At 45.1% G+C, this 24,766-nt stretch overlaps 1 protein-coding gene across 3 annotated transcripts in view; it reads left to right on the top strand.

Annotated features, from left to right (window-relative positions):
- The window catches only part of LOC120979484, a 30,799-nt gene that overhangs the window by 1,197 nt on the left and 4,836 nt on the right, over positions 1–24,766 (top strand). The window contains exons 2-4 of one of the 3 annotated variants that reach the window (XM_040408267.1): positions 13,753–13,836; positions 18,286–18,422; positions 22,190–22,304. In XM_040408267.1, the coding sequence (XP_040264201.1) occupies positions 18,369–18,422; positions 22,190–22,304 (169 nt within the window). In that variant the 5' untranslated portion in view covers positions 13,753–13,836; positions 18,286–18,368. Of the gene's footprint in view, positions 1–13,752; positions 13,837–14,353; positions 14,448–18,285; positions 18,423–22,189; positions 22,305–24,766 lie in introns of those variants that run through there. The other 2 variants (XM_040408266.1, XM_040408265.1) reach the window with 2 other exon arrangements.

The raw sequence follows: 24,766 nt of genomic DNA, 5'->3' as shown, positions 1-24,766 counted from the left end.
ACCTGGGCATCTCCTGTATATAATTATATATGTACAGCTGGTATAAGTTATACATCTTCTTGTATATAGTGATATGGACCATGCTGGTATAACCTGGGCATCTCCTGTATATAATTATATATGTACAGCTGGTATAACCTGGGTATCTCCTGTATATAATTATATATGTACAGCTGGGATAAGTTATACATCTTCTTGTATATAGTGATATGGACCATGCTGGTATAACCTGGGCATCTCCTGTATATAATTATATACGTACAGCCGGTATAAGTTATACATCTTCTTGTATATAGTGATATGGACCATGCTGGTATAACCTGGGCATCTCCTGTATATAATTATATACGTACAGCCGGTATAAGTTATACATCTTCTTGTATATAGTGATATGGACCATGCTGGTATAACCTGGGCATCTCCTGTATATAATTATATATGAACAGCCGGTATAAATTATACATCTTCTTGTATATAGTGATATGGAGCATGCTGGTATAACCTGGGCATCTCCTGTATATAATTATATATGTACAGCTGGTATAACCTGGGCATCTCCTGTATATACAGGGAGTGCAGAATTATTAGGCAAGTTGTATTTTTGAGGATTAATTTTTAATTTTGAACAACAACCATGTTCTCAATGAACCCAAAAAATTCATTAATATCAAAGCTGAATATTTTTGGAAGTAGTTTTTAGTTTGTTTTTAGTTTTAGCTATTTTAGGGGGATATCTGTGTGTGCAGGTGACTATTACTGTGCATAATTATTAGGCAACTTAACAAAAAACAAATATATACCCATTTCAATTATTTATTTTTACCAGTGAAACCAATATAACATATCAACATTCACAAATATACATTTCTGACATTCAAAAACAAAACAAAAACAAATCAGTGACCAATATAGCCACCTTTCTTTGCAAGGACACTCAAAAGCCTGCCATCCATGAATTCTGTCAGTGTTTTGATCTGTTCACCATCAACATTGCGTGCAGCAGCAACCACAGCCTCCCAGACACTGTTCAGAGAGGTGTACTGTTTTCCCTCCTTGTAAATCTCACATTTGATGATGGACCACAGGTTCTCAATGGGGTTCAGATCAGGTGAACAAGGAGGCCATGTCATTAGATTTTCTTCTTTTATACCCTTTCTTGCCAGCCACGCTGTGGAGTACTTGGACGCGTGTGATGGAGCATTGTCCTGCATAAAAATCATGTTTTTCTTGAAGGATGCAGACTTCTTCCTGTACCACTGCTTGAAGAAGGTGTCTTCCAGAAACTGGCAGTAGGACTGGGAGTTGAGCTTGACTCCATCCTTAACCCGAAAAGGCCCCACAAGCTCATCTTTGATGATACCAGCCCAAACCAGTACTCCACCTCCACCTTGCTGGCGTCTGAGTCGGACTGGAGCTCTCTGCCCTTTACCAATCCAGCCACGGGCCCATCCATCTAGCCCATCAAGACTCACTCTCATTTCATCAGTCCATAAAACCTTAGAAAAATCAGTCTTGAGATATTTCTTGGCCCAGTCTTGACGTTTCAGCTTGTGTGTCTTGTTCAGTGGTGGTCGTCTTTCAGCCTTTCTTACCTTGGCCATGTCTCTGAGTATTGCACACCTTGTGCTTTTGGGCACTCCAGTGATGTTGCAGCTCTGAAATATGGCCAAACTGGTGGCAAGTGGCATCTTGGCAGCTGCACGCTTGACTTTTCTCAGTTCATGGGCAGTTATTTTGCGCCTTGGTTTTTCCACACGCTTCTTGCGACCCTGTTGACTATTTTGAATGAAACGCTTGATTGTTCGATGATCACGCTTCAGAAGCTTTGCAATTTTAAGAGTGCTGCATCCCTCTGCAAGATATCTCACTATTTTTGACTTTTCTGAGCATGTCAAGTCCTTCTTTTGACCCATTTTGCCAAAGGAAAGGAAGTTGCCTAATAATTATGCACACCTAATATAGTGTGTTGATGTCATTAGACCACACCCCTTCTCATTACAGAGATGCACATCACCTAATATGCTTAATTGGTAGTAGGCTTTCGAGCCTATACAGCTTGGAGTAAGACAACATGCATAAAGAGCATGATGTGGTCAAAATACTCATTTGCCTAATAATTCTGCACGCAGTGTAATTATATATGTACAGCTGGTATAAGTTATACATCTTCTTGTATATAGAGATATGGACCATGCTGGTATAACCTGGGCATCTCCTGTATATAATTATATATGTACAGCTGGTATAACCTGGGCATCTCCTGTATATAATTATATATGTACAGCTGGTATAAGTTATACATCTTCCTGTATATAGTGATATGGATCATGCTGGTATAACTTGGGTATCTCCTGTATATAATTATATATGTACAGCCGGTATAAGTTATACATCTTATTGTATATAGTGATATGGACCATGCTGGTATAACCTGGGCAATGTATTGAAAACATTATATATGTTTTGCTGAAATGAATTGACCATCTTCAATAATCTGGGAATATATTACTAGAATACATGGCCGTCTACCTCTGAGTTGCTCTGATGTCGCTGCCACTGAATTCAGTGTCACTGTAATACATACTGTATGTATACAGACTTTCTTATATACTGTGATTAGGGCACTGTTGGTATAACAGTTCAGTTGCCAATAGTCTTTCTTGTGGTATATGGCAATACATACTGTTCGTACTCATAGTTATAGCTATATGTAACCAGGTGCAAGAATACTATAGTATTTAGCTATTATTCCTGCCAAAGCAACAGGTGATCGTCAAGGTCACTGGCGTAACCTTATAATCTAACCTTATCTTAATTTAAAGTGATTCTCCGCCTTTTATTATGGTGTCATTTCTAAGTGCAAATTTCTGTGCTGATTAATTTCTTACTATATCTTGATAGCGGTGGAAGCTCCAGTTTTCTGATATACAGCTCCAAATCCCCTGAATAGCCATAGAGTTAAATGATAGAATTCTGACTGCCTGGAGCCACCACTAGAGGGAGCTGAATGCACACAGAGCGGGGATGAGCGAATTGATCCTAACAAATTGATTTGTCTCATTAGCTAGAGTTATTCACCAGTGAGGGTCTGTCTCCAAAGGTGAAGAAGTGCCCGCCTGGCTGTTGATTGACAGATCCGGACATCTCATCCGCCCTGACAATTTGGGCCCTGCTCCACTGCTCTGAGTCGCAGCGTAGACGCCGAAGCTCAAGTTCACTGCACATGCACGGCTATCCGGAAAATGAGATGTCCGGCCCTGTCAATCAACAAGCGGGTGGGCGCGTCTTCTCCTGTGGGGCTCCTTAAAGGTGAAGAACTCTTACTAATGAGAGGAATCGATTCAATAGAAGGAGAATGGAGATATTATTGAGTTCTTTGTAGAAACAGTGTCACGGTGGACAGGATACAAGATACACAGAATACCACCATACAAGTGTCTAGTCAAGAAGCTGGGGATAAAGGTCACCTCCTGACAAATCCCTACCAGCTCTCTCTAGACTTCTATGCCCACGTTCAGACCCTGAAGGTGGGAATAAACGTGTCCCCGTGCCTGGGCTGAATATTCCCTAAAATCCCTAAGATGGTGAAAGGGGGAAAGAGGCAGCCTGCTCCCTCAGGACCTGGAGGGGGCAGGCGTCTCTCAAACAGCCTAGACAGACAACCACAAGAAAGCAAAACCAACTTATCTTGTTACTGAGCAGGAACAGAAAATCCTTCCTCTGAGCTAGACAGAAGCTATAACCCGCACAGGACACTGGGAGTGGGCGTAATTTAAACTCAAACCAACGACCCCACCCAGTGCACCTGAAGGGAGGCGGATACAGCTCAACTCAAAACAAAAACAAAAGGCTACACACGTGCTGCTAACCTGGCAGACTTCCGCACATAACCTGAGCAGGGCATGACAGTATTCCCCCCCCCCCTTCTAGGGGTGACCTCCGGATACCCCGGCCCAACTTTATCCGGGTGAGATCTGTGAAAGCCCTCACCAGTCGGCTGGCACTAACATCCACAGCCGGAACCCACATCCTCTCCTCAGGGCCGTATCCCCTCCAGTGTACCAGGTACTGAAGGGAACCCCGAAGAACTCTTCCGTTGAGAACCCTAGAGATCTCGAACTCTAAATTTCCATCAACCAGAACAGGGGGAGGAGGCAATGGTTCCACCGGTTTCACCTATTTCTTCAGTAAAGACCTGTGGAACACATCATGGATCCTCCAAGTCTGCGGAAGATCCAGACGAAACGCTACTGGATTGACCACCGCAGATATTTTGTAAGGTCCAATAAATCTTGGACCCAGTTTCCAAGATGGTACTCTCAGTTTAATATTTTTAGTAGATAACCACACCAGATCACCCACACACAGGTCCGGACCAGTCATACGTCTCTTGTCAGCCATTCGCTTATACCTCTCACCCATCTCCTCCAAATTCACTTGGATCCTCCGCCAGATAGAAGACAAGGCAGAAGAAAATCTCTCCTCCTCTGGCATCCCAGAGGAACTAGTCCCAGAAAAGGTACCAAACTGAGGATGAAAACCGTATGCGTCAAAAAATGGCGACTTACCCGTGGACTCCTGCCTACGGTTATTCAAAGCAAATTTTTCTAGGGATAAGAATGAGGACCAGTCCTCCTGATTCTCAGCCACAAAGCACCTCAAGTAGATCTCCAGGTTCTGATTAGTACGCTCTGTCTGCCCATTCGACTGCGGATGAAAAGCCGAAGAGAACGAAAGTTGAATGCCAAGCCGAGAGCAGAACGCCCTCCAAAACCTGGAGACAAACTGCGTGCCCCTATCAGAAACCACATCCGAGGGAATGCCATGTAATTTCACAATATTATCAACAAAAATCTGAGCAAGAGTCTTGGCATAGGGCAGACTAGTCAACGATATAAAGTGAGCCATTTTACTAAAATGGTCAACAACCACCAAAATTACTGTTTTCCCGGAGGAACTCGGCAGATCCGTAATAAAGTCCATAGACAAGTGTGTCCAAGGACGAGATGGAATAGACAAAGGAAGAAGTGAACCAGAAGGTCGAGTGTGAGCAACCTTTGACCGTGAACAGGTTTCACAAGCTGCTACGTAATCCTCAACACTCTTACGTAACCCGGGCCACCAGAACCTCCGAGACAAGATAAAAGGTGGATTTACCACCAGGATGTCCAGCAAGGACAGTATCGTGATGTTCCTTGAATACCTTGTATCGCAGTCTATCAGGAACAAACAAACTCACTGGGGGACAAGAACCAGGAGCCCCCTCCTGGGCTCCCAACACCTCCATCTCCAATTCGGGGTACAGAGCGGAGACCACCACCCCATCAGCCAAAATCGGAGCAGGATCCTCTGAATCTCATCCCCCAGGAAAACTGCGAGACAACGCATCTGCCTTGATGTTTTTAACCCCCTGGCGAAAAGTAACAACAAAACTGAACCTGGTAAAGAACAGTAACCATCTAGCCTGTCTAGGATTCAGACGCTTGGCAGATTGCAGGTAAGCCAAATTCTTATGATCAGTATATACCGTAACGGGATGAGACGCCCCCTCCAACCAGTGACGCCATTCCTCAAAGGCCAATTTGATGGCCAGCAATTTTCTATCTCCTACATCATAATTCCTCTCGGCGACCGAGAGCTTCTTGGGAAAAAAAGCACACGGAACCCATTTGCCAGGAGATGAACCCTGCGACAGAACTGCTCCAACCCCCACTTCTGATGCATCAACCTCCACCACGAATGGCTGAGACACGTCTGGCTGCACCAGAATGGGAGCAGACGCGAAACATTCCTTAATAGTCGAAAAGGCCTGCAATGCCTCATCCGACCAGACAGAGACGTCGGCGCCCTTTTTAGTCATATCGGTCAGAGGTTTAACAATGGTAGAGTAGTTCAAGATAAATTTTCTATAATAATTAGTAAACCCCAAAAACCGCATCAAAGCTTTCTGATTCTCCGGTCGGTCCCATTCCAGAACCGCCCGGACCTTTTCGGGGTCCATACGAAAACCAGAGAAAGCAGATATCCCAGAAACGGAAGCTCCTGCACAGAAAACACACATTTCTCCAATTTGGCATATAATTTATTTTCCCGAAGGATCGACAAAACCTGTCTCACGTGATCCTGATGGGTCTTCAGATCAGGAGAGTAAATTAGAATGTCATCCAAGTAAACTACCACGAACCTCCCCACAAAATGATGGAAAATGCAATTGACGAATCGCTGAAATACCGCTGGCACGTTAGATGACCCAAAAGGCATAACCAGATTCTCGAAATGACCCTTGTGTGTGTTGAAGGCCGTTTTCCACTCATCCCCTTCCTTGATTCTGATCAGATTGTAGGCCCCTCTTAAATCCAACTTGGAGAACACCTTGGCTCCAACAATTTGATCAAAAAGATCGGAGATCAAAGGAAGGGGATATGGATCACGGACCGTAATATGGTTCAATTCCCGGAAATCCAAAGAAGGTCTCTCTCAGCGATCCATCCTTTTTCTTTACAAAGAATAAACCAACTGCCACTGGCGACTTAGATGGCCTAATATGACCTTTTGCCAAACTCTCGGCAATATACTTCCGCATGACCTCTCTTTCAGGTTGAGAAAGATTGTAAAGCCGAGACTTTGGCAACTTAGCCCCTGGGATGAGATTAACTGGACAATCATAGTCACGATGAGGAGGCAATTCCTGAGCTCCACCCTCCGAAAAGACATCCGCAAAATCTGAGAGATACTGAGGTAAAGCCGTAGTAGACACACCACAGATAGATGCACCAAGACAATTGTCCGACCAAAATTCATTCCAACCAATGATCTGTCTTGCTTGCCAATCTATAAGTGGGTTATGTTTTGTCAACCACGGTAAACCTGACTATAGGAGCGGGCAAGTCCTTCATGACAAAACAAGACATGATCTCAACATGTGAATCACCCACCCTTAACTGAATACGATGATCAATATGAGTGAGACTCCTTTGAGAAAGAGGGGAAGAATCAATTGCAAAAAACGGAATCTCTCTTTCTAAAGTGCAAGTACTTAGGCCCAGATTTTGAAGAAAAAGAAAATCAATAAGGTTTACCCCAGCACCACAGTCAATGAATACTTCAACAAAAAATGTTCTCGAGTCTAGCGCCACCATAGCTGGAAGGAGAAAACGAGTATTACAGGGAGCTTGCATACTTGCTTGCTCCACCACTGCATTCACACTACCAAGAGTCAGGGATGTTTTTTTTTTTTCTTTAAGTAAACCTCTTCGTGATTCTTTCTCATCAACATGCGGTTTAACAAAAGGACAAGCAAAAATAAAATGACCACTTTTTCCACAGTAATAACATAGTTTATGCAACCTCCTAAAGTTCCTACTACCAGAACGGATAGATACCTGACCCAGCTGCATGGGTTCCTCCCCTACCTCAGAGTTACATGTCATATCACCCTGGGGAGCAGGTGAGACGAAACCACTAACAGAAGGGATCCCTTGCGCGGAGGGAACCTTACACCTCTCTCTAATACGTCTATCTAACCGTACTGCCAAAGACATAGCATTCACCAATGTATCCGGGTACTCATGAAAAGCAAGGGCATCTTTCAATCTCTCAGATAACCCCTGACAAAACTGACTACATAACGCCGGGTCATTCCACTCTGACTCAGTAGCCCATCTCCTAAACTCAACGCAGTAAGCCTCTGCAGTATGTTCACCTTGCAATAAATTACGCAATTTTGATTCCGCCATCGAGACCCGATCTGGATCATCATAAATTAATCCCAAGGCTTTGAAAAAATTCTTCCACCAACCGGAGGGCCAGAGAACCGGGCGGCAGAGAAAAGGCCCAGGATTGTGCGTCCCCTTTAAGCAGGGATATGATTATCCCTACCCTCTGACTCTCATCACCAGACGAAGATGGACGCAGCCGAAAATACAGTTTGCATGACTCTTTAAAGCGGATAAAGTCATCCACACCCCCTGCAAATCTATCAGGGAGAGCGACTTTAGGCTCTCCATAAATTTGACTTCCTCCTATTGCACCTGATGCCAGAGCATTCTGACACCGTGCGACAGAATTACGCAGATCAGCAACCTCTGGGGATAATCCCTGCATGCGATCAACTAGCACCTCAATTGACTCCATCTCAAAACAGCTGAGAAATGGCAGTCAAAGTATTGGCGGGTTATAATGTCACGGTGGACAGGATACAAGATACACAGAATACCACCATACAAGTGTCTAGGCAAGAAGCTGGGGATAAAGGTCACCTCCTGACAAATCCCTACCAGCTCTCCCTAGACTTCTATGCCCACTTTCAGACCCTGAAGGTGGGAATAAACGTGTCCCCGTGCCTGGGCTGAATATTCCCTAAAATCCCTAAGATGGTGAAAGGGGGAAAGAGGCAGCCTGCTCCCTCAGGACCTGGAGGGGGCAGGCGTCTCTCAAACAGCCTAGACAGACAACCACAAGAAAGCAAAACCAACTTATCTTGTTACTGAGCAGGAACAGCAAATCCTTCCTCTGAGCCAGACAGAAGCTATAACCTGCACAAAACACTGGGAGTGGGCGTAATTTAAACTCAAACCAACGACGCCACCCAGTGCACCTGAAGGGAGGCGGATACAGCTCAACTCAAAACAAAAACAAAAGGCTACACACGTGCTGCTAACCTGGCAGACCTCCGCACATAACCTGAGCATGGCATGACAAACAATCTGCACCAAGCTCCTGAGCGCCCTCTAGTGGTGACTGCAGGCATGTTTTATAGGTAGTTTAGAGCACTTTCTTCTCTCTGCATTTTGCAGATGATATCAAGTAGCCTTTGGGCATCTGTCAAGCTCTGCCCTTCCACCTTTTGGCACGGATGAAAATAAATATGTTGCACAATGAAAAAGCTGCTGTTTCCCGATTCCTTTCCTCTTGCCTTGGCACAAACGTTTATACATTGGCAAGGTGTCAAAGGTTTCTTTCACCTGCCGGTTACCTTCATACCTGTTCTGTATTTCATCCTGGTATGTAGACCTGGTGGATCCTAGAATATATACAGAAAGGTTTCCTATGACTAAGGGCTCATTCACACGTCCGTGCCCATATAGCGGGCCGCTATTTACACCGGCCGTGTGAATCCCATATCACGGATGCAGACCCATTGACTTGAATGGGTCCACAATCCGCAAGATACGATGTGATGTGGAGCGGAGGCACAGAGCAGAAACGCTTCCGTGGACTTTTTGGTCCGTGCCTCCACACCGCAAAAGATAGGACATGTCCTGTCTTTTGCCATATATTGTGGACCCATTCAAGTCAGTGGGTCTGCGCCGCAATACAGGTTTCAACCGGTGCCCATACAATGCGATCGCAATTTGCGGTCCGCAGAACAGGCACGGACAGCTTACGTTTGTGTGAATGGACCCTTAAAGAGTAACTAAACGATTGTTACAATTTTTAATATGTTGTCCCTAATGCCCTAATAAGGGTGCTTTCACACTAGCGTTGCTGGATTCCGGCAATCTGTATGCAAACGGATACCATTTGTAGACGGTTGCGGATCCGTCTCACAAATGTATTGCAATACCGAATCCGTCTCTCCGGTTGTCATCCAGAAAAACGGTTACGGTATTCATCTTTTTCACATTTTTAAAGGTCTGCGCACGCGCAGACCGCAAAACCGGATCAGTTTTTCCAGAACACTTAGGGCCGGATCCGGCATTAATGCATTTCAATGTAAAATAATGCCGGATTCAGCATTCCGGCAAGTGTTCCGGAATTTTGGACAGAGAAAATACAGCAGCATGCTGCAGTATTTTTTCCGTCCAGAAATCGTACAGTGACTGAACTAAAGACATCCTGATGCATCCTGAACGGATTGCTAGAATGCATTAGGATAAAACTGATCAGTTTTTATCCGGTATTGGGCCCCTAGGACGGAACTCAATACCGGAAAAGAAAAACGCAGGTGTACTGATGTACTTTATTAATCGATTTTCTATTTTTATGACACTTTTACTTCTCTAAAGCACACCATTCCCTGGGGGGCTCCTGCTTCGGCCTGCTCCGCTAAGCTAAGTGCTGACATGCAGTTCTCTCGCTTAGCGGAGCAGGCAGAAGCAGGAGCCCCCTCCGCTCAGCTAATCTGGGCATAGTACATGGGTACAGGGTACCCATGTGCTATGCCAGGAGTTAGCAATCCTCCAGGGAGCACGAGCAGGAGCAGCAATATACGCTCCTGCCCGTACTCACAGCGCTGCTGCAGCCCCATTAATAAAATGTGTACTCCGTTGTCACGGACGTTCCCGTGACAGGTGGCAGGAGATCTGTGAGACTGGCAACACGTGGTTTGATCTGACAGGTTTTCCTTGTAGATCAATAGGTGTCTGTGTTGTTTCTGGTAATGGCCACAACCCATTGCCTCAGGTGTTGCTAATGTGGTCATTTAACCTTCCTTATTTATTGTTTCTTCTCCCACAATGCTGTGCGGTTTATAGCTTCAGTTTCAGTTGTGGAAAGCTGGTGTGTGGATCTCGGCGGAGTTGCTGGTGCTTCCATTGCTCCTTTGAAGTTAAGTCTTTCCTTTCCCTTTGTGTATTTTGTTTGGGTTCTGTGTGTTGCATTTCCCTATTGTTTGTATTAGGCCTGAAGGAGACTCCTGTTCGTCCTTCCTTTTGGAGGAACAGGTAGTCGTGTCCCTGCCATTAGTACCAGGGTCCTATAGGGCTAGATAGGACTAAGTACTCCTGTGTATGAACTCACCTACCTCTGGGGTCTGTTCATACTGGTAGTCAGTCAGGATTTTGGTTAGGGTTTTACTAGGAGTTGTCCATCTTTCTTCCCTAGTTGTTCTCAGGCCTGATTCCCTGTTCCCCCCTTCCTTCTTATGCTCGGTGTGGTGTTTCCCTCCCACACTGAAGTGTGACATCCGTACGCTGATGAGTTGTCACCGGTGTACAGAGAACTGAGTTTTAAGTGCACAGGGAATGGTGCACTTTAGGGAAGTAAAAGTGTCATAAAAATAGAAAATTGATTAATAAAGTATATTACAAATAGTTTTATTAGTGCATTAGGGACAACATATAAAAAATTGTAACAAACGTTTTAGTTATTCTTTAAAGGGTTTCTGTCACCCCACAAAACTCTTTTTTTTTTTTTTGGATAGTTAGATTCCTTATAGCGCGATATAGGAGAATATAATAGTCTTACTTACTTTCATGCGGCCGATTCTTTAGAAAACGAACTTTTATAATATGTAAATGAGGGCTCTACCAGCAAGTAGGGCGTCTACTTGCTGGTAGCTGCTGCAGAAATCCGCCCCCTCGCCGTGTTGATTGACAGGGCCAGCCGTGATCTCCTCCTCCGGCCGGCCCTGTCAGTATTTCAAAAATCGTGCGCCTCTGTTCATTCGGCGCAGGCGCTCTGAGATGAGGAGGCTCGTCTCCTCAGCACTCCCTCAGTGCGCCTGCGCCGATGACATCACCGAAAGAGAAGATGTCATCGGCGTAGGCGCACTGAGGGAGTGCTGAGGAGACGAGCCTCCTCATCTCAGAGCGCCTGCGCCGAATGACCAGAGACGCGCGATTTTTGAAATACTGACAGGGCCGGCCGGAGGAGGAGATCACGGCTGGCCCTGTCAATCAACACGGCGAGGGGGCGGTTTTCTGCAGCAGCTACCAGCAAGTAGACGCCCTACTTGCTGGTAGAGCCCTGATTTACATATTATAAAACTTCGTTTTCTAAAGAATCGGCCGCATGAAAGTAAGTAAGACTATTATATTCTCCTATATCGCCCTATAAGGAATCTAACTATCCAAAAAAAAAAAAAAAAGAGTTTTGTGGGGTGACAGAAACCCTTTAAGCAGTACATGTGTGCGATTTTGGAGCCCATACAGTCACCCTGTAGTGTCCCTAAACAGGTTACCTCTCTAGAGTCATAAAATATGAAAGCAGTGAACTGTGTGCACCCAGGGCGTCTCCTGTTCCCTGTAAATAGTCGCTCCAGGAAAATATGTCATCATAAAATGAAAAGTTCTGCAATGTCTATTAAATCTTTTTATGATGATCCCTGCTTGTTGTCAGTGAACAGGAACATTCTTGCTTATATCCAGAGCCTGAAAAACTTGTACACAATGAAAATTCTCAAAGTTGAGGGTTTGCTACAATTGTATCCATCCAGTCTACACAATCCTCACCTCACTCTCCAGGCTGATACAATGTATCAATGAGGATAAAATGTAACAGTCTATCAGGTCACATAATACATGTGTGACAGTAAGGCCTCATGCACACGGCAGTGATTTGGCTTCAGTGGTCCGTGTCCGATTTTGCTTCAGTTGTGTTTCCTTGTGTCTTCCTTTTTTTTTGTCTGACAGGGGGAAAAAAAGGTTAATGAAAAGTGTAATTTTATTGCACCAAGGTCTTATAGAAAAAAACGGACGCAGACGTGGGTGACATACCAGTTTTGCATCTGCTTTTTTTGACGGACCCATTGACTTGAATGGGTCCGTCCTCCGTTTTCCACTGACAAGAATAGGACAGGTTATATTTTTTTGACGGACTGGAATCACGGATCACGGACGCGGAGAAAAAATGGAGGACTATCAGTTTTTTTTTCACAGTTCCATAGAAATGAATGGGACCTCCGCTAAACGGTAACAAATGACAAAACGGACGCAGATGCACACAACGGTCGTGTGCATGAGGACTTAGGGTGAGTTCACACAGGCGTTAGGGATTCCGTTATGGCTTTCCGTCATAACATGGTTAGGCTCCATTCACACGTCCGCAATTCTGTTCCGCATTCTGCGGACCCATTAATTTCTATGTGCGGCCCGGATCCAGAAATGCGGACCTGCACTTCCGGGTCTGCAATTCCGATCCCCAAAAAATTGCGATTGCGGACAAGAATAGGCATTTTCTATTAAGTGCTGGCGATGTGCGGTCCGCAAAATGCGGAACACACATTGCCGGTGTCCGTGTTTTGCGGATCTGTGGATCCACAAAAACACACACGGATGTGTGAATGGACCTTTATAACGGAATGCTCAGACAGAATGCAAAACGGAAGCCTTTAAAAGGCATTCCGTTTGCTTTCCGTCCTAATAGAAGTCTACGGGAAAGCATAACGGATCCGTCTGGTTTCCTCTCAACAGGACTTTGTTTTCCGTCTTGCATAACGGGACCCAGACGGATCCGTTTTGATTCCCATAGACTTCTATTAGGACGGAGAACAAACGGAATGCCTTTTTAAAGGTTTCCGTTTTGCATTCTGTCATAATACAAGCCTATGGGCAGAAGAACAGATCCGTCCTTCCGTCTTATGGATTGCGCTATTTTCCGTTATAACCATGCTATAACGGAAAGCCATAACGGAATCCCTAACGCTAGTGTGAACCCACCCTAATGGATTATCTAGACCGGGGAGAAGTATTAGGGCTAGACAGGTTTTCAGCCCCTAAATATAGATGGGTGCAGAGATATTGAAAATAGTACAGAAATGAAATTTTGTGATGTTCCATTTTTCACGTTTTTTATTTTTATTTTTCTGAGCGTCTTGCTCCGTGTTTGGACTGTGTCCTTTGCCTCATGGTGGACCGCCGGTAGCTGCAGCGTTGGAAAGTGGGGTCTTTTAAAAGGTGGGGGTTTTATTTTGTTTTTTTAACACTCTGCTGCCTGCCCCTGTAATTTGAATAAAAAAAAAATCCATTTGCTGCAAATTCCATGACGAATCCAAGGTAAAATCTGCATATTTTCACATGGATTTTGTTGTAGATTTGCCGACGTATTGCAAAGGGGGAAATCAGCACAAAGAATTGACTTCCTACAGATTTCCTACAGTGTAATTTTTTTTAAAAGGTGGGTGATTTTTTTATTTATTAATTTTTTTCTAACACACTGACTGCTGCCCCTGGAATTTCAATGATCCCAGACAACCCCTACATTCGCTGCAAATTCCATGGCAAATCCGAGGTAAAACCTGCATGTGTCACTTCCAGTTTTTGGGGCTGATTTGATGCAGTTTTGCCGCAGATCTCCGCCTTGCATTGAAAACAATTGACATGCTGCGGATTTTGAAAATCTGCAAGGTAGGTCCATTTCTGCACGGAATGAAAAAGCAAAGTGTACGTGAGATTTGTGCAGGTACTGGATTACGCGGCGTGTTTGCCGCACGAGAATGCGCGCAGAACAAAATGTGCGTAATCCGTATTGAGCGGAGGTGGCCTAATAGCTTTTGAGACTCGGTGCTCTGGTTTAGCTGGTGGCGGCACAGAAGCTCGACAGTCTAGGAGCTGACTATAGCTATGCAAATTTTTTGGCAGTGGATCAGATGCAGGGCATAGAACTTTAGACATTGTACACCGCCTCAGTTCCTTAGGTGAGCTACTCAAGACCAGGAATGATCATTGTCCTCTCTGGGAGGTACGAGGCATGAGATCCCTGAGAAGTCCATTAACCGCTCCATAAAGGTAAGCCAACAGTACAGAGCGGAGACTGACGTCTAAATAACCCAGGTCCTGGGAAATGACTGCTCATCTTTTATTATGTGCCTCCTGTTATTATAAGCTACTGCGGAGAAGTCACCTGCCAGCGATCTGCTGCCCACGTCTCCAATGTCGTCCTCCAGCGGGAACACTGCAGCCATTGTGCCTCGGCCTAACTGTGTTGATCTAGTAGGTGTAGACAACGGTTGGGACTCGTCTCAAAGGACTCAATACAGAGCAGACGAGGTTCCTCTCATCCAGCCTTAGGGCTCATGCACACAAACGTATTTTCTTTCTGTGTCCGCTCTGTTTTTTTTTTAGGACCGTATGTGGAATCATTCATTTCAATGGGTCCGCAAAAAAAACGGAAGTTACTCCATGTGCATTCTGTTTCCGTATGTCCGTATTTACGTTCCACAAAAAAATAGAACATGTCCTATTATTGTCCGCATTACGGACAAGGATAGGACTGTTCTATTAGGGGCCGGCTGTTCCGTTCCGCAAAATACAGAATGCACGCGGACGTCATCCGTATTTTTTGCGGATCCGTTTTATGCGGACCGCAAAATACATACGGTTGTGTACATGAGGCCTTAAAGGGGGTGTCCATAATTGGAGAAACATGGCTGCTTTCATGCAGCCACACCTGCCTATGGGTTGTGTGTGGCATTGCAGCTTATGGCCTCCTGCACACGAACTTGTGCGCCCCGTGGTCGTGCTGCGGTCCGCAAAATGCGGGCCGCAATGCATGATCACCGTCCATGGGGCAGCCGCAGCGGATCGCGGACCCATTTACTTTAATGGGTCCGCGATCCGGCCGTTCCGCAAAAAGATAGGACATGTTCTATCTTTTTGCGGAACGGAAGTACGGGACGAAACCCCACGGAAGCACTCCGTAGTGCTTCCATAGGATCCCGCTCCGTGCTTCCGTTCCGCACCATTCCGCGTCTCCGGATTTGCGGACCGATTGAAGTGAATGGGTCCGCATCCGTGATGCGAAATGCCCACGGAACGGCACTCGTGTATTGCGGATCCGCAAATGCGGTCCGCAATACAGCAACGGGGTGCACATGTTCGTGTGCAAGAGGCCTAACTCTACTGAGGTCAGTGGGTGTGAACTGCAATACCACATACAACCTGTGGATGGGTGGGGCAATGTTTTTTGGGAGAATTCAGCCATATTTTTCTCAGTATTCTTGTTTCAATCAAAAAGTTTTGGTCTTTTGAAACTCTGGTTCTGTGCAGGAATAGTTATGGATTAGAAGATTTTCTGGACTATTGGATTCCAGAGGTTATCTCATCATGACAGAGTTTTATCTATTGAGGTCGGCCTGGTGAAACCTCATGATAACGGCTCAGGTTGGTTATGGGTGGATTACATGGCAGCCATTCAAATAAATGGTGGTCTGTGTGATGAGGGTGGTCTCTGTTCTGGCTAGTAGAGTATGTCTCCAGCAAGAGGACCCCTCTTTATAACCTCCATGTGCCCTAACAGGACTCTGGTCTGGGGTCTGTATAGATAGGGGTCTGGTCTGTGGACTGTAAATATGGGGGATCTAGTCTAGTGTCTATATAGATGGAGGATCTGGTCTGGGGTGTGGTCTGAGATCTGTATGAATAGGGGTCTAGTCTGGGGTCTTTATAGATGAAGGGTCTGGTCTGAGGTCTCTGTTGATAGAGGTCTAGTCTGGGGTCTGTATAGAAAGGGGTCTGGTCTGAGGTCTGTATGAATGGGGGGTCTGTTCTGGGGTCTTTATAGATGGAGGGTCTGGTCTGAGGTCTTTGTTGTTAGGGGTCTAGTCTGAGGTCTTTATTGATAGGGGTCTAGTCTGAAGTCTGTAAAGATAGGGGTGCAGACTGTAGGCTGTATACATATAGGGCTCTGGTCTGCGTTCTATACAGAGACGGGGATCTGGTCTGGGGTCTGTATACATTGGGGACTGGTTTGAGGTCTGTATGAATGGGGGTCTGGAGTCTGTGTAGATGGAGTCCAGGTCTGAGATCTCTATTGATAGGGGTCTGGTCTGAGGTCTGTATGAATGGGGGGTCTGGTCTGGGGTCTTTATAGATTGAGGGTCTGGTCTGAGGTTTTTAGTGATAGGGGTCTAGTGTGGGGTCTGTATAGACAGGGGTCTGGTCTGAGGTCTGTATGAATGGTGGGTCTGGTCTGGGGTCTTTATAGATGGAGTCCTGGTCTGAGATCTCTATTGATAGGAGTCTGGTCTGGGGTCTGGTCTGGGGTCTTTATAGATAGAGGGTCTGGTCTGAGGTCTCTGTTGATAGGGGTCTAGTTTGTGTGGTCTGTATAGACAGGGGTCTGGTCTGAGGTCTGTATGAATGGGGGCTCTGGTCTGGGGTCTTTATAGATGGAGGGTCTGGTCTGAGGTTTTTAGTGATAGGGGTCTAGTCTGAGGTCTGTGAAGATAGGGGTCTGGTCTGTAGGCTGTATACATGGAGGGCTCTGGTCTGAGATCTCTATTGCTAGGAGTCTGGTCTGGGGTCTGTATAGATGGGGGGTCTTTATAGATGGAGGGTCTGGTCTGGGGTCTCTGTTGATAGGGGTCTAGTTTGTGTGGTCTGTATAGACAGGGCTCTGGTCTGAGGTCTGTATGAATGAGGGCTCTGGTCTGGGGTCTTTATAGATGGAAGGTCTGGTCTGAGGTTTTTAGTGATAGGGGTCTAGTCTGAGGTCTGTGAAGATAGGGGTCTGGTCTGTAGGCTGTATACATGGAGGGCTCTGGTCTGAGATCTCTATTGCTAGGGGTCTGGTCTGGAGTCTGTATAGATGGGGGGTCTTTATAGATGGAGGGTCTGGTCTGAGTCTCTGTTGATAGGGGTCTAGTGTGGGATCTGTATAGACGGGGGTCTGGTCTGAGGTCTGTATGAATGGGGGCTCTCTGCTCTGGGGTCTTTATAGATGGAAGGTCTGGTCTGAGGTTTTTAGTGATAGGGGTCTAGTCTGAGGTCTGTAAAGATAGGGGTCTGGTCTGTAGGCTGTATACATGGAGGGCTCTGGTCTGAGATCTCTATTGCTAGGGGTCTGGTCTGGGGTCTTGATAAATGAGTCTAGTCTGAGGTCTATATACATGAGGGGTCTGGTATGAGGTGTGAATAGGTTTTTATAGATGGGGGGTCTCATTTGAGGTCTGTATAAATGGAGTTGGTATAGATGGGGGGGTCTGAGATCGCTATTGATAGGGGTCTGGTCTGGGCTCTGTATAAATGAGGGTCTAATCTGAGGTCTATATAGATGAAAGGTCTGATTTGTGGTCTGTTTAGACTGGGGTCTGGTCTGATTTTAAACCAATAGGATCTATCAAATCTTTCATGGATCCTGTAAGTATTAAACTGATGATACCAGTGTGAACAGAGCCGTATAGCAGCTGTACATACTGTATATCATTATATACCCAGGCTATATCAGCTCCATTGGTCCTGATCAGTAACCAAAGATCTCTAGCCAACAAGCTGCCGGGAGGGATGTCCAGATGGGAATCTGTGTACCCCGAGGAGTATAGGATATACCTGCCGTCTGATCCATCACAATGGTGCATCATTTGTACTTTGTCCTCTCTCCCTTTTGTACACCGCAGAGCAGAATGAGACGTAGCGCACCCAGGGGACCTGACAGGGTTACAGCATCATGTGTGTACAGAGCAACACGTGACAAGGCCACTGTAAACACAACTACTCTCATCATACAAAACAGCAAGAACCCTGAAAGTGTCATTGTCCTCTGCTCCGCCATACAGTCCAGGCAACGGGCGGAATAAAGCCCGACATGTGTCATGCGTCTACATAGAGTGCTTTGTGCTTCCTGCAGGTGTTCCCGGGAGCTCGTAGACAGAGAGGACAAGAGAGCGTTCCCACCAGTAAGGTCTCCGCAGATTGACAGACCCCAGCAAGATGGAGGCCCCAGATGAGAAGACGGACACTTTGGATGATGAGAGTAATCTAGAGGTGAGTGGAGCCATGACGGTAGCGGTAATGACCAATGATGGCTCTGTTCACACTAGCCTCACAGCGTTTTATGCGGTTATCGCCTCACCTCATTGGGTTTTAGCCTCTAAATGTAAACAAGAATGTGTTCAGCAAACAGAGATCTTGAATATGGTGAGAGATTGAAGAGGCCATCGATAATTGACAAAAATTGCCTAAGGGTTCATTCACACGAACGTGTGCTGCCCGTTGCCATATTGCGGATTCCATTTGCGGATCCGCAATACACGGGCACCGTTCCATGTGCATTCCGCCTCACGGATGCGGGCCCATTCACTTTAGTGGGTCCGCAAATCCGGAGGTGCGGAATGGAACACTACAGAGTGCTTTCTGGGGTTCCGTTCCGTGCCTCCGCACCGCAAAAAGATAGATCAAGTTCTATCTTTTTGCGGAACGGACGGATCGCGGACCCATTCAAGTGAATGGGTCTGCGATCTCCACGCGGCTGCCCCACGGACCGTCCCCGTGCATTGCGGACCGCAATTTGCGGTCCACAGCATGGGCTTCACACGGTATTGTAAACAATCCCTAAGGCTGACCATCTAATGTGTATGGGGGGGGGGGAATTCTTGATCCTCCTCATCCGGGAAAAGAAGGATGGGACATGTGGGTTTTCAACATGTTTGATCCTTTTGTTCTCATTGAGATACACTCCCAGCAGAGCGGTGTTTGGCACCGGCTTTCTTCTCTCTCTCCCATACACAACATATCTATGCTTGGCTGAGCTGAGCATGCACGTCTACGGAAGGATCGGGAGAGACAGCTGTGTATGGCCGGCCTGAGGCTCTGTTCACACTGGCATCATAGCTAGTGTGAGGGATACAGTTTGGGGTTCATAGGGGATCTAGTTTTTAGCCTCTAGATGTGAACAAGAATGATGCCATTTACTGACATCAAGCAGAGATCTTGAACATGGGGAGGAATTAAAACACGTCAGCTTGACCAAAGGCTATGTTTATAAGGGCTCATACGCACAAACATATTTTTTGTCCTTTACGTTTTTTTTGTGCAGCCTGTATGCGGAAATGTTCACTTCAATGGGGCTGCAAAAAAACGGAAATGACTCTGTGTGCATTCTGTGTCCTTATGTCCGCATGTCCGTTCCGCAAACAATTAGAACATGTCCTATTATTGTCCGCATTACGGACAAGGATAGGACTGTTCTATTAGGGGCTGGCTGTTTCATTCCGCAAAATGCGGACGGCACATGGCTGGTATCCGTGTTGTGTGGATCCGCAATTTGCGGACCATAAAACAACAACGGTCGTGTGCATGAGCACTAAAGGAAACCATGATTGGCTCTGAATGTGATTTCTGTCAAAATCCTAGTCATTTTGATGGCAAAAATATATCTGTCACCCTCATGGTGGCTTCATCCCCAAAACATTCCTCAGAAGTGCCTTCTATGGAGCAAAATCCGGAAGACTATAGACACACCCAATGTCAGTAAATGCTCTTAGCTGGTCAAGTGAGAAGCACCAGTATTCACATGAACGCACTTCCTAATTTTTTAATAATGTCAGAATCTAGGGGTGTCGGCACTTCTGATTGATAAGGTGGCTATGACATAGAAGGACAATTCTGCCTGCAGCCTCCATTAGGGGGAGCTAAGGACCTTACTGCATACAGATATATATAGCCACCACTAGGGGGAGCTCAGGCGCTTACTACATACAGATATATACAACCACCACGAGAAGGAGCTACGGCACCTACTGCATACAGATATATACAGCCACCACTAGAGGGAGCTCAGGCGCTTACTACATACAGATATATACAGCCACCACTAGGGGGAGCTCAGGTGCTTACTACATACAGATATATACAGCCACCACTAGAGGGAGCTCAGGCGCTTACTACATACAGATATATACAGCCACCACTAGAGGGAGCTCAGGCGCTTACTACATACAGATATATACAGCCACCACTAGGGGGAGCTCAGGCGCTTACTACATACAGATATATACAGCCACCACCAGAGGGAGCTCAGGCACCTACTGCATACAGATATATACAACCACCACTAAGAGTAGCTCAGGCACTTACTACATACAGATATATACAGCCACCACAAGAGGGAGCTCAGGAGATTACTTCATACCGATATACAGTACAGACCAAAAGTTTGGACACACCTTCTCATTCAAAGAGTTTTCTTTATTTTCATGACTATGAAGGCATCAAAACTATGAATTAACACATGTGGAATTATATACATAACAAACAAGTGTGAAACAACTGAAAATATGTCATATTCTAGGTTCTTCAAAGTAGCCACCTTTTGCTTTGATTACTGCTTTGCACACTCTTGGCATTCTCTTGATGAGCTTCAAGAGGTAGTCCCCTGAAATGGTCTTCCAAAAGTCTTGAAGGAGTTCCCAGAGATGCTTAGCACTTGTTGGCCCTTTTGCCTTCACTCTGTGGTCCAGCTCACCCCAAACCATCTCGATTGGGTTCAGGTCCGGTGACTGTGGAGACCAGGTCATCTGGCGCAGCACCCCATCACTCTCCTTCATGGTCAAATAGCCCTTACTTTCAAAGTTTTCCCAATTTTTCGGCTGACTGACTGACCTTCATTTCTTAAAGTAATGATGGCCACTCGTTTTTCTTTACTTAGCTGCTTTTTTCTTGCCATAATACAAATTCTAACAGTCTATTCAGTAGGACTATCAGCTGTGTATCCACCTGACTTCTCCTCAACGCAACTGATGGTCCCAACCCCATTTATAAGGCAAGAAATCCCACTTATTAAACCTGACAGGGCACACCTGTGAAGTGAAAACCATTTCAGGGGACTACCTCTTGAAGCTCATCAAGAGAATGCCAAGAGTGTGCAAAGCAGTAATCAAAGCAAAAGGTGGCTACTTCGAAGAACCTAGAATATGACATATTTTCAGTTGTTTCACACTTGTTTGTTATGTATATAATTCCACATGTGTTAATTCATAGTTTTGATGCCTTCATAGTCATGAAAATAAAGAAAACTCTTTGAATGAGAAGGTGTGTCCAAACTTTTGGTTTGTACTGTATATACAGCCACCACTAGAGGGAGATCAGGAGCTTACTGCGCCCATCTCTAGTCCAATGTATAATCTGCATGCAGTCCGCTCCTGAGTTCAGGATTTCGGCCATACTCTACATGTTTTCAACCACAGAACACAGAATTTTCCTGCATTTACATTTTCTATGTTATTTTTGTGCCTGGCAGTAATTTGACTGCCTCATTTACCTAGGATGAGTCTATAAATAGGGAGTCATTTTAGACAAGGGATATTAGGCAGTGGAGATTCTTACACGCAAAGAGACACAATGAAGAAAACAAGTGGGAAGTCAAAAATACCCAATACAATACTCCCAAATCACTTGTATTGTGGGGTTAACCCTTTCACCCCAATGGCTGACTTACAAAGCAGATTTGCCATTCAGGGCTCTTAGAAAGCAGGTGACAACCTCTCTGGTCACGTAAGGTTTCACCCAACTTTACCAGAAACAGATAGAAATAAGAGTTGAATAGAACTCCTACAGGGCACCAGTTTGAGAATTCCTGTGTCACGCTCCGCCCCCTCAGGCCCCGCACTATGTATTGCATAATATCAGTTTTGAGCTTTTAAGTCTTTCTTTTCTGTGAAGTTGTCAGTAATTCTATTCAGTTGATTCTTGTTTTTCTGTTTCTGGGAAAGCTGGGTGATTACAGTTAGTCCAATAAAGTTCTGATCTTTTAGGGTGAAGATTTCTTCAGTCGGCTCACAGATGAAGAGAAGGAGTGTCTGCAATATCTGCTGGAGACCATTGATTCATTAGACCAGGACGAGGACGAAAACGCAAATAACGACCCAGGTAATAGATAGGTAACAACCATTAGGCCACCCCCCGAATTGTACGGATACAGCAATCGGGTTATTGCTCCAGGCCTGCCATCTTAGTGCTCCCATTACACCCTGGCAGAGACAGGGTGTAATAGGATGACATCACATGTATAACACACGGTACAGAAGTACTGCATTGTATTGTGCAAGTGATCTCAGGTTCAAGTCTCCTAGGGGGACAATAAACAGTTTTTAAAAATATTTTAAAAAAAACAACACAAAATTTTAAACACGGTTTTCCCAAATTCTAACAGTATAATCCATGGGTGGCATGTGACCCAGTGAGTATTTATCCCTTAGGGCCCTTGCACACGACCATATGCCCTCCGAGACATACGGTAGGTGAGCGGGCCATATGTCCCGGAGCGGCATTGATCGTGCGCACGGGAGCGCACAGCATCATAGATTACAGTACGTCGGCCGTCCGCAGGGCTATATAAGATCATATGAGTGCGGGACAATAGCCCCGCGGACGGCCCGACGTGAACAGCATCATTGTAATCTATGATGCTGTGCGCTCCCGTGCGCACGATCAATGCCGCTCCGGGACATATGGCCCGCTCTCAAACCGTATGTCTCGGAGGGCATACGGTCGTGTGCAAGGGCCCTTATGGTGAATGGCATGAAGAAAAAAAACCCTAATGGCTGAATTGCTGACTTTTCCAAAAGAGAATTGCATAAAAAGTGATGAAAAACTCATACACCCTCCAAAATGTTATTAATAAAAACTATAGATCCTCCCCTCAAAAAAATGATCCCTCACACAGCTCGGCTGACATAAACCTAAATAAAAGTTCTGGATGTGAAAATATTTGTCAAAAGTATTAAAACATAAGAAAAACTATAAAAAAGGTGGTATCTCTGTAATCGTACTGACCCACAGTTTTACGGCATAGGGAACGCAATAAAAATGGAAGACATAAAATAATGGCGGGATTGCATTTTTTTTTCCAATTCCACCCTATTTAGATTTTTTCTTACAGCTTACCACTGCATCATATGGAATATTAAATGGTGCTATTACAAAGTACAATTCATCCAGCAAAAAAAAACTAAAAAAACTAAAAAAACAAGCCCTGATATGGGAACGGAAAAAAAAAAACAAAAAAAAACTGAAAGTGGCTGTGTCAGGAAGAGGTTAAAAAATACAACTTGGCCTACCAAAAACAAGCCCTCATACCAGTTTGTAAAAAAAAAAAAGAGACCGGGAGGAAAAAAAAATGAATACAAAAATAACAACTGGCTATGTTAGGAAGGGGTTGATGAAAAGACCCTGAGGCCGGGTTCACATGTAGCGGTAGCCAAACTGCACGTGTGTCACCACGAACTGCAAAAGCTGTGGCAATTAACGGTATAACATGGGCGGTTTTGCAGCATAGCCATTGGCCACGAGACATACTACCACCACATGTGAATGCAGCCTTAAATCAACACCCTAGGGGCAATTTTTTTTTAACGGTTGCATTTTACTCATTTTGGGCTAAACATCATCTTTATTAAAAATGTTCAGCCATTTCTGAGATACAAGAGTTAAAAATCAGTTTGTTTGCAGGCTGTCACGGTGTGTTTCATTGAATACATGGGTTAAAAATCAGTCTGTAAGCTGTCATAGTCTGTTTTCTTTAAAATCCTGTCATCTGATGGCTCATGTGTAGCTCTTACCTCTGATCTTCTGACCTCGAAAACCTTCATTATAGCTCAGTTCTCATCAAACTGATAAAAATAAGGCTTAAATGAAGTGTTTATGGTGTCAATCGATCAGAGATAATAGCTACACATGAGCCATCAAATGACAGGATTTTAAAGAAAACAGACTATGACAGCTTACAGACTGATTTTTAACCCATGTATCTCAGAAACAGATGAACATTTTTAATAAAGACCATTTGAAAAAAATTATTTTTAGCCCAAAATGAGTAAAAAAATTGCCTTGAAGCCTCTAACGCATGCAAACAACCATTTTATTGGCAAAACTGTGCGGTCATTGACAATCTGAAGCTACGTTTGCCCCGCCAGTCGCAGCAATGAAAGTCACAACATTTAGAGCGTATGTCCGACAAAAGATGAGATCTGCCATTGTGCTTGGAGACATTGACAAGTCCCAGGCATTGTTCACATTCACGGCACCAGCTCTTCCGCCAGCCTCCATTGTCCAGGCCTCCATTAGCCTCCGATCCTGTGTATGTATTTTTTTTTTCCAGCCGCCGCTCAGGTTTTTTCTCCAGGTAACACGAGCATCTCCAGGCAGCAGATGTTACGGGTATTATCTGACAATTTGAATGCTTCTGTGGAATATTTTTAGGGCGGGGGCTAATTAACCCTACACTCTCAATGCTTTCGTGTTTTCATCTTTTCTATTTGAGAGGCAGCTGTGTAACGTATGCTGCATATACACATCCGCTGCCCCGGCCATGACCGAGGAGCGATGTAATC

The sequence above is a fragment of the Bufo bufo genome, chromosome 9 (genome assembly GCF_905171765.1).
Source record: "Bufo bufo chromosome 9, aBufBuf1.1, whole genome shotgun sequence".
NCBI classification, from domain to species: domain Eukaryota; kingdom Metazoa; phylum Chordata; class Amphibia; order Anura; family Bufonidae; genus Bufo; species Bufo bufo.
The sequence above is the reverse complement of the archived record's forward strand: the minus strand, read 5'-3'. Positions and strand labels throughout refer to the sequence as shown.